The sequence below is a fragment of the Bubalus bubalis genome, chromosome 5, assembly GCF_019923935.1.
Source record: "Bubalus bubalis isolate 160015118507 breed Murrah chromosome 5, NDDB_SH_1, whole genome shotgun sequence".
Lineage (NCBI taxonomy): Eukaryota > Metazoa > Chordata > Mammalia > Artiodactyla > Bovidae > Bubalus > Bubalus bubalis.
In genome coordinates this window covers 126,792,806-126,802,864 of record NC_059161.1, presented here as the reverse complement: position 1 = coordinate 126,802,864, position 10,059 = coordinate 126,792,806, and the positions used below count along the sequence as shown (strand labels likewise).

General features: G+C 61.1%; 2 protein-coding genes across 3 annotated transcripts; one reads left to right on the top strand and one right to left on the bottom strand.

Moving 5' to 3' along the window:
- The first annotated feature begins 72 nt into the window (after positions 1–72).
- On the top strand, positions 73–2,587 carry LOC102414982 (protein tyrosine phosphatase receptor type C associated protein). Of its 2 annotated transcripts, XM_006072707.4 has the most exons (3): positions 73–404; positions 681–805; positions 1,744–2,587. In XM_006072707.4, exons 1-3 carry the CDS (start codon positions 305–307, stop codon positions 2,347–2,349), a joined length of 831 nt encoding a protein of 276 aa, XP_006072769.3. In that variant the 5' UTR covers positions 73–304; the 3' UTR covers positions 2,350–2,587. The 2 variants fall into 2 exon arrangements, with proteins under 2 accessions (XP_006072769.3, XP_006072770.1); XM_006072708.4 differs by lacking the exon at positions 681–805.
- Positions 2,588–2,675: 88 nt separating this feature from the next.
- RPS6KB2 (ribosomal protein S6 kinase B2) lies at positions 2,676–8,930 on the bottom strand. Its single transcript, XM_006072703.4, has 15 exons — positions 8,756–8,930; positions 8,370–8,410; positions 8,150–8,270; positions 7,678–7,746; positions 6,589–6,736; positions 5,488–5,545; positions 5,293–5,393; positions 5,125–5,215; positions 4,950–5,040; positions 4,727–4,834; positions 3,996–4,058; positions 3,782–3,859; positions 3,529–3,636; positions 3,331–3,443; positions 2,676–3,096 (listed from the first exon to the last, which is right to left on the bottom strand). Exons 1-15 carry the CDS (start codon positions 8,831–8,833, stop codon positions 2,907–2,909), a joined length of 1,458 nt encoding a protein of 485 aa, XP_006072765.3. The 5' UTR covers positions 8,834–8,930; the 3' UTR covers positions 2,676–2,906.
- Between the last annotated feature and the right edge of the window lie 1,129 nt (positions 8,931–10,059).

The following is a 10,059-nucleotide window of genomic DNA, read 5'->3' as shown; positions in this document are numbered from 1 at the left end:
CTCACAGATGCGAGAGAGGGGGCCCTAAGCATGCCCCCCAGTCTTCCCTGACTTCTGTCAGGTAGGAGATCAGAGGCAGAAGCCCTGTGGATGCCTCCAGGGCCTGCCCTGCTTTGAGCCGGGTGCCCAGTTCCTCCTCCTCTCGGAGGCCAGGCCACAGGCCCCATGGCCCCAGCCTGGCCGGGTGAGAGGCCGCTGAGGATCTGCTGTGGGTCAGGGGGGTCCTGAGAGGCCCCAGGGGCCCACTGGGGTCCTGTGGAGGGAGGGCTGGGCAGGGTGTTCTGGGCAGGAAGCGGAAGTGCCGATGAACAGCAGCTGCCGTCGAGAGCGCGAGCTCTCATTTTGCACTCGACACAGCCGGAGCTGGAGGTGGGAACCCAGCGCTGAGAGGCGACGGACTGATGGTGAGCATGGAGCCGACTGGGTCCTGGGGGCAAGGGCTGCAGGAGGTCAGGGCTGGAATGTCTGGGCCCCCTGGGAGCTAGGGAAGGACCCCTCACAGGCCTGGGGACACTGAGCAGTCAGGTAGGGTTGGTCGTCGGCAGAGGTGGGAGACCCGGGTGGGACAAACACGGGGCAGAGACTGGGCCTTTCTCTCACCTCACCTTAGACCTGGGCCTCCCTGGGATTCAGGGGGTGGCCCTCAGCGCCCCACTCTGTGTCCCCGGCCCCTCCCCAAGACCCCCCAGAGGGACTCTCACCTGCTCTGCTCCGGAGCCTGGAACACGCGTGCCATCTCAACTTGCTTGCGTCCCTGGAGCCAGGCAGGCAGACTTGCATCTCCGGAGCCAGGCAGGCAGCCCGGGTAGGGAAAGGCCTGCCAGCACCTCGGCACCCCTCCCCCCTCACACCCCCCACCTGCCTTGTTCCGACCGCAGGCTTCCTCCGGCAGCTGCACTCACCTCCCCAGCCCCTGGCCCTGAAAGCCTGAGGCCCCCTGGGACGCAGTCGAACGGAAACGCTGCAGCTGGGGCGGTCCCACAGCTGGGAGGAAGAGGGGTCTCAATGACCCCCATCCTGGGACTTGGCCAAATGGAAGGAAAGAGTCACCTCGGGGTTGGGTGCCTCCCTCCTGAGCCTCAGGAAGAGCCAGCCTTGCCTTCCTTCCCTTCCATTCCGCACCCCCTCCTCCGCCTCCTGGGGTGGGGGCAGAGTCTTAACACACTCAGCCAATATTTCTTGAGCCCCTGCTCTGGGCTAGGAGTTGTTTAGGTGCTTAAGCCAAAAAGATCCTTGTCTTTCTGGTGGGAAGATAAAACGATAAGCATGGCACACAAGCAGAGCGATCCCCGTTTTGGAGAGGGGTGGGTGAACAGGGCTGGCCGCAGGGGTGAATGTCAAGGTAGGCATTTACCCAGGTGAGGCCCCCATTTTGGGGAGGGGTGGGTGAACAGGGCTGGCCGCAGGGGTGAATGTCAAGGTAGGCATCCACCCAGGTGAGGCCTCACTGAAGGCGCCCCGAGCCAGGGTGAGAAGGGAGCCGGGCGGCAGGGGGTGGGGGGGTGGGGGTGGCACTTGGGGATGGAGCATTCCAGACAGAAGGCGCAGCCAGGGCACAGGCCCCAGGCAGGAGCAGGCTTCTGTGGTGCAGTGGGAGGGAGGGGGGCATGGGTGGCTGGCTATCACAGACCCAGGACAGGCCTTCGTGACTGAGTCAGCACTTGGGCTTTTCTGCTGGATTGTCCCAAACTTGCCCAAGAGACGACCAACCCAAGCAGTGACCCTCTGCCCGCCTCCCCACAGGATCTGCCCTGTGCCCTAGGGCTCTGGACACTGCTGGCCCTGCCCGGGGCCCTGGGTTCGAACAACAGTGACAATGGCTCCAACTCCTCGGTCACTGTTGTCCTGCTGCTGCTGCTGCTCCTGCTGCTGGTCACTGGCCTGGCGCTGGCCTGGCGCCGCCTTAGCCGGGACTCGGGGGGCTACTACCACCCGGCCCGCCTGGGAGCTGCGCTCTGGGGCCGCACTCGCCGCCTGCTCTGGGCCAGCCCACCAGGCCGCTGGCTCCGGGCCGAGCTGGGTTCACCAGATGAGGACCCAGAGCAGCAAGAGGACGAGCCGGACGTGGAAGACGACTATGATCTGCTCAGTGGCCAAGAGGAGCGTAGATCCCAGGAAGAGGAGCGGCGGGGAGAGGGGCCCAGCCCGCCGCAGGCCACTGAGCCGGCCGGGGCAGTGCACGACGATGACACAGAGGGCGGCCTGGGCCTCAGCTGCCAGGGGCCTGCGGGCTCGGGGGGCAGCGCCGAGGCCCTGCTGAGTGACCTGCACGCCTTCGCTGGGAGCGCGGCCTGGGATGACAGCTCCCGGGCAGCCGGCGGCCAGGGCCTCCACGTCACCGCGCTGTAGGCACGGGCCCTGCGGCCGCACCCCAGCCACCATCCCTCTGCTTCTGAGCTGCCGCAGCTGCACATAGCTGCCCTGGACTCAGGTCACCCCCGCTTGGAGAGCCTTGGACTGTCATACCCGCCCCAGCCCCCCCAGTAGTTCTGTCCCCAAGTCTGTGCATCCCCAGCCCCTCCAGCAAGGCCATCTGTCCCCAGGTGCTCTAAGCAGTCAACGGAAATAAAATCCATCCAGCTCCATGGATCGGTGGTCCTATCATGACCCTTCCCATCCCTGGGATTCGTCCGGGCACCACCTCTGCCCTGGAAGCCAAGGAAGAGCCAGGTCGGTGCCATGATTCGATCCTTTTAATTCTCCAAGGGCACAGCTCAACTGCAGGAGGCCAGGTGGGCGCCCCCTCAACTGGCAGCCATAGCCAACAGCCCTTGGTGGTCATGATTCCGGGGTATGGCCACCCCAATCGAGACTGACTCACACCAGTCACTCCTGTACCCCTAGGCACGGCTCCAGGTCTCTGGAACTGGCCCAGGGTCCCGCCGCCCGTATCCCCACCCATTCTCTTAGCGCCCAGGGCGCCCGCGGCCCCTCTTGGACTTCTTGGTCCCTGAGGGGGGTCGGATGGGGAGAGGAGCAGTGCTCGAGGGCGGTGGTGGTGGCGGCGGTGGCAGCAGAGGAGGTAGTGGGGGCTCCACGAGCTCCTGTGGGCCGGGGCTGGGCCGGAACCCCTCGAAGGGCGAGAACTTCAGGGGGCTGCAGGGGAAATCGAAGCCAAATCAGCGTCTTCTTGGCCCGGGACCAGGAGGGGCGACTCTCCCCCTTCCCCGTCCCCACGCCTGGGGCTCAGGCCCTGTGGTCACGTGCCCACCCACAGGAGTCCCCACAGTAGATGGAGAAGTGGAGGCTGAGGCTGGCCAGGAGACGGCCAGGGCAGCCCCAGGGTTGGCGGCAGGACCACAGCTGGAGCCGGCCACGCCCCCACGGTACCTGACGGGGGTCCGGGGACTGCTGTTGAGGCGCCTGGGCGAGCGCAGCTTGGGCTGGAAGGAGAAGGCCTCCTTGATGCTGTCCAGGACGGAGGGCGCCACGTACGTGAAGCCCTGGGGGCAGAGACCGAGCGATGCTTGGGGTCAGCGGCTCCTTGGCCCCGGCCCCGGCCCCCACCCCTCAGGCCCCCAACCTCACCAGGAAGGCCTGGTTGGCACTCTCACTGAGCGTCGTGTCGTCTGGACTGTCCACTGGCGTCTGCCTCGTGAAGTGGGAGTCAAACTGGCTCACGTCCTCCTCCGACTGCTGTGGGCGCCCGGGAGGGAGGGTCAGAGGCGTCCAGGAAGGGGCCCCCGGGGCCCCCACCCGCCCCCCACCCACTCCACAACTGGTCCCACTAGCCCCGTACCCGCCCCCCACCCGCCCCTTGGTCAGCGAGGCCTCCACTCACCAGGGAAGGCCGGAAAGGGGGGTCCACACGGCGGGCCAGGAGGTCATCCCAATTAACGTGCCGGAAGAAGGGGTGCCTCTGTGAATAGAATGCCCAGCAACATGCCAACATTTCAAATCCTGGCTCCCTTAGAAACACCCTCTGCCCTGAGGCCCTGCCCACTGAGCATCCAGGCACCCTGGGAGCTCAGCCTGGCCCCTCACGATGGTTTCACCTGCACATCAGCAGCGTCCCCGGGGCCCCCTCCAATCCGCTGGTTAGGATTCCGCTTCAGGAACTGCAGGACAAGGGCAGAGGGTCAGGGTCTCAGGCAGAGTTACAGACCGAGCATTCAGAAAGGGGGTGGGGAAAAGTGACCCGGGGGTTGCGGGTTGTGGTGAGAGCTCTGGAGTGTGGTCTCCCCCTGCTGACACCCTCAGGATTTCCAAGGTTTGGTCCAAAGGCACCCCCTTCTCCACGAAGCCTTTGCAAAGGTGTCTGGTTGCTGGCATCGCCCCAAGGGGAAATTCATGGGGGTGCAACTTGCAATCTGGATGGGGCGCCTGCCCTCCCAACCTCGATCCCCAAGGATCGCCTTTTTGAGGAGAGCAGCGAGTCTCACTGATTAGGACTCGGGCATGGCAACCCACTCCAGTGTTCTTGCCTGGAGAATCCCATGGACAGAGGAGCCTGGCAGGCTACAGTCCATGGGGTGGCAAAGAGTTGGACATGACCAAAGCGACTTAGCACGCAGGCGCAGAGACTTGTCCAGGGTTGGCAGCTGGTCTGCATCACAGCTGATGTCTCAGACCCCATAGCAAGTGCTCTCTCTCCAAACATACAGTGTTTGGTGTGTGTGTCAGCGGGGTGGGGGGGGTCCAGCAACCCCGACCCAGGGGGGTTCAGGCACACTTGCAGGGCCTGGGAGAGAAGACGGGGCAGGACCGAGTGCAAGAGGGAACCCACCTTTTTAACAAGATCCCGGGCATCCGGGGTGAGGTAGGGGGGCAGCTCCAGCTTCCCTCTGATGATTTTGTCCATGGTTTTCTTCCGGTTCTCTGCAGTGAAGGGTGGCTGGAGAAGGCAGAGGGTGAGGGGCGCCTTGCAGGCTGCCCACGGGCCGCCCCTGCCCCGGGAGGGGCCCCTCCTCCCACCCTGACACCCGCCCTCCCGAGGAGGCTGGACTTGCCGATCCAGTGAGCATGTCGTACATCAGGGCCCCCAAGCTCCACCAGTCCACCGCCCGGTTGTGGCCACTGCGCACCAGAATCTCAGGGGCCCTGGGGGCCAGGTGGAACCGCCAGTCAGACCAAGCCCTGCCTGACTGTGCTGCCCGTCCCTGGGCCCAGCCAGCTGCCGCTTACATGTACTCGATGGTGCCGCAGAAGGTGTGGGTCACGGCGCCCTCGTGGATCGACTCCTTGCAGAGGCCAAAGTCCGTCAGTTTGATGTGGCCTGAGGGAGAATGTTAGAGGGTCAGGGCCCAGCCCCCCTGCCCTCCACTGGGCTCAGCCCTCCCCACATCGGCGCACCCTGGCTGTTGAGCATGATGTTTTCAGGTTTGAGGTCCCGGTAGATGATGCCTTGGGAGTGGAGATGGCCCAGGGCCAGTGTGATCTCCGACAGGTAGAAACTGCAGGGACAGGACAGAGTGAAAGCCAGGGTGGGGCTGGAGCCAGGCCCAGGCCCTGGACCCGCTCAGGAGGGAGGTAAGAGGTAACACCCACCAGGCCGTGTCTTCTAGGAAGATGCCTTCTCGCTCCAGGTGCGTGAAAAGCTCACCACCTGTGACACAGACACGTTAGCAGCTGCGTGCCGGGACCAAGCTCCTCTGCTCGCCGAGTCTCGGTTTGTTCTCGGGGAGAGTGGGGCTCAGAATTCCCGCCCTACCTGCCTCCCAGAGCTGCCGTGGGGATTCAATTCAATTCAGCAAACATCTACCGACGCCTACTCGGTGCCCGGCCCTGTGTGGGGTGAAGCTGGGGACAGAGATGAAGAGACCCAGCCACAGCCCTCAGGATGCTCAGTCTAATGGGGAGACGGATGCACATGGACGCTCGGATACGCCAGCCTGAGGCTACAGCTCCGAGAGCCTAACCCCAAAACCCTCACAGAGGGGACAGGCGGACACAATCCACCCCCACGTGAGCGGACAGAGAAAGTCCATTGCAGTGGTGAGACTTAAGGGCATGCAGAGATGGCATGCAGGGAATGAAGCCCCTGGGGTTCGTGGGTACAGCTGGGGTCAGCAGGAAGAACAGGCCCAGATCACGTCCTGGTGAGCAGAAGACACCGGGCCCAAGGAGGCCATCCAGGCAGGTACGGGGAGGCATGGAGCTCTGAGCAGGAGGGTGGGGACAATCCCGTGCTGACCCTGGGAGTTCATGGAGGAGACACTAGGAAGGGAGTGAGCTGGAGCCTTCGAGGCCAGTGAAGAAAGTACTGGGACTCCTCCCCTCCCCCCGAGGGCAGAGAGGACGGAGAGAATAAGCCACCTGGACTGGGGTCTAACTGGATGCAGGGAACGCAGGACAGAGGACCAGGATGTGAAGGAGTCGCAGTGGAAATGGACAGAACAACCCTCTGGACGTCTCTACCAACTCCCACCATTCCCATCCACCCCAACACAGGGGAGGAACACAAGAGGCGCTGGACAGACGTTTGCTGAATGAATGAATGTATGCATGCATGAATGGATGGATGGAGGGATGGATGAGGTGGGGGCCCCCCACCATTCTGCTCCCCACATCTCTCCCAGCTCCCCCGCCAGAGCTCCCTGCGTTGGTTCCCTGGCCTTGCCCGCCCCCCAGCTGCATCCCCGTTCGTACCGCTGAGGCACTCGAGGATGAGGTAAAGTTTGCCGCCAGTCTGGAAGGCATAGGCCAGTTCCACAATGAAGGGGTGCTTCACCGACTCCAGAATGTTCCGCTCAGCCCGCGTGTGTGCCGTGTCCTTGGCGTTGCGCACAATTTTGGCCTGCAGAGGCAGCGATGGGTTAGAAGGTGTGTGCCCAGGACTCCCTCAGCCCCCCTGCAGTCATGACCCTTCCTGGCCAGCCTCTATCACTCCACTATGTTTCTCCATAGTCTACTGCTATCAGTGACCATCCTTTCCAGGGACTGGCTTATTATCCTAGTAGCATGGCTATCTGATGTGAAGAGCCAACTCATTGGAAAAGACCCTGATGCTCAAAGGAGTTTGAGCAGACTCTGGGAGATAGTGGAAGACAGAGGAGCTTGGTGTGCTGCAGTCCATGGGGTCACAAAGAGTCAGACATGACTTCAGTTCAGTTTAGTTGCTCAGTCGTGTCCGACTCTTTGCGACCCCATGGACTGCAGCACGCCAGGCTTCCCAGTCCATCACCGACTCCTGGAGTTTGCTCAAACTCATGTCCATCGAGTCGGTGATGCCATCCAACCATCTTATCCTCTGTTGTCCCCTTCTCCTCCTGCTTTCAATCTTTCCCAGCATCAGGGTCTTTTCCAATGAGTCAGTTCTTCACAGAAGCAGAACCCATACAGACATGACTTACCGACTGAACAACAACATGGTGTTTCTCAACCTCCACTCTCATGATGTTTGAGGCAGACAATTCTTTGTGGTGGGGGGCTATCTTTGCACTGCAGATCTTTAGCAGAATCCCTGGCCTCAACCCACTGGGTACCAGTAGCATCCCCCCTCTAGTCATGACTCAAAAATGTACACAGACACTGCTAAATGATCCCTGGGAGGCAACAGGGTCCACAGTTGAGAAGTACAGCAAAACAACATAATCGAAATTGATGATAAACAAGCAAATGTTCAAGACAGTGACCATCTTCTCTCGCACATTCACTCCTGTCCCCAAAAAGCCCGGCATAGTGCACTGGGAATGGCAGTCACTCAGTGATGAGCTGTTGGAAAAATGAATGACTCACCTTCCTCAGGACTTTCATGGCATATATTTTGCCCAGATTGCTGCCCTGTACCTTTCGCACCTGGAACACCTGTAGGGCAGGGGAGACAGGATCAACCTCCCTCTCCATCCCTATCTTCAAAAAGCTCCACCCTGCAGCTCTGGTACTGGGACCAAGAAGCCTAGGCCCACCCAGGGGTGGGGTAGTAAAGAGTTCAAGTCTAATTCTGAGAGGATTTGCTCTTTCTTCCTTCCCTCTGAGTTCAATCAGAGGCTCGCTGATTTACAAGTCTAATTTGAAAATTTTTTGGCAGCTCCACAGGTGGGATCTTAGTTCCCTGGCCAGGGATCAAACCTGTACCCCTGTACTGGAAGTGCAGAGTCTTAATCATTGGACTGCCAGGGTAGTCCCTACAAGTCTAATTAGTTCTGAGATGCTTTGATGCAGCAAAACTGAGGCTATGAGGCCAGTCAGGAAGGAGGAGAGCCAGTACCTTGCCATAGTTCCCCTTGCCCAGCACACGCAGCAGCTCAAAGCAGTGGGGACCGATGCGCTCGGGGCCCGGGTTCACACTGCTCTCAGTCAGCTCCACCTCCTCATAGTGTCCCACAGGCCTGCGGACACAGGAGGTTAATGGAGGCAATGCGCTCCTGAGCTCCTCAGGTCCCCTTCCCCAGCCCATTCCCTCCTCCCCCAACACGACCCTCACTCACTCCAGGCCAGCCGCCCTCAACTCCGCGAGGGGACACGCGTCCTGTGAGAAACCGAGGGGTAAGAGCCAAGGGAGGTGCCAGGCTCCCTCTCCCCAAAGCTGGACTGCTTAGCCCAGAAGAGAGGGTCAGATACGGGAGCTGGTAGGCGATGGACCAGGACTGGGGAGGAGAGGCGAGGGCAGGATAGGGAGACGCAGGGGAAGGGCTGGGAGCGTGCAGGATAGATCGGGGCGTGGAGAAGGTCAGATCTTAACAGTGGCTGGGATCTGAGACAAACCAGCGTCTGCAGGACCCGAGCCCTCTCTGCCAGGGGGTGCCCGGGCGATCCCATCGCCTGGACGACGGGATCGAGCCGGGGTCAAGCGGCGCCCGGGCGGACCACTCACCGCGGGGCTGAGCTCTGGCTCGCCCTCGCCTTCGCTGCCTTCCTCTGTCTCCAGGTCCAGGTCAAACACCGCCGCCATGGCTGCGCCGGCCCCGCGGGCCCACCAGCGAGTACCCAGCTGCGCTCTGACTGACAGGCCGGGAGCCCGGGGTCTTACGTCATCACTCCGCGACAGCCTCGCGCACCTATGACACAAGAGATTCCCCCGCCCTCGAGTCGGCGGCGGGAGTAAGGCATCTCGGGAATGGTAGTTCCAGAGTGCTGAAGTGCGGAATCCAGCCGGACCCAGGCTTCGGCCGGCCGCTCAGTCTTCCCAACGCAGCTCCCCGGGGGCGGCACCGGACAAGAGCCTCCTGGAAGGCGACTGTTGTGGTTCTGGGGAGAGTTTGAGCATGGATGGGACATAGTCGAAAGTGAATGCTGGTTTGAGCGTAAACACATTTCCCAGCCCTGTTGGAGCCCTGCGCTGCCGGGTTGTCTGGGTGGCGGCGAGAGGCAGGTACAGTATCTCTGTTCGACGCTGCAAGGGAGCCGGCGGCTGCAACACGGCTTCCCTAATGTGCCTCTCGGCTCAAAGACTTGAAAGTCAGAGCATTTACTGCTCCGTATTCAACTCACTGCTGGGTTTTGTTGCCAGTGAAAGTGTTAGTCGCTCAGTTCTGTCCAGCTCTTTGCAAGCCAACGGGACTGTAGCCCACCAGGTCCCTCTGTGCATGGAATTCTCCAGGCAAGGATACTGAAGTGGGTTGCATGCCCTCCTCCAGGTGATCTTCCCGATTCAGGGATTGAACCTAAGTCTCCCATACTGCAGGCAGATTCTTTACTCTCTGAGCCACAGGTTCCTCCCCAAAAGGATTCATTCCTTCAAGTCTCATCAACCCACCCATAAATACAGGCTTGGGCTGTGCATCAGGCACAAGAACTTGTATTTGGCAACACTACAATAACGAACATGCCAAACCCGGCCTGTCAGTTTAGATGTGGGCACAGATTCTTGTTGGATGGGGCTTTGGGGTGTGAATTGGGCCAGACCAGACCTTGGATGATTTCCAACAGTTTGGAAGCTGTCTGGATGTGCATTCCAGTTGGACCGTGGGGGCTATATATGAACTCAAATGGACAGAATTCAGAGTCTCCAGCCTGGAGAAGGGTTATCTGGTTGGGGTTGGCCCTTGCTGTAATTCCATCTTCAGGAAACCCTCAGGTTTGGGTCCTGGTGTGGGTGCCCTTGGCACACCCCTTGCCAATGGTGAACCCAGAGGCCTGACAGTGTAGCAGTTTATCCTTCCCTGGTGGCTCAGACAG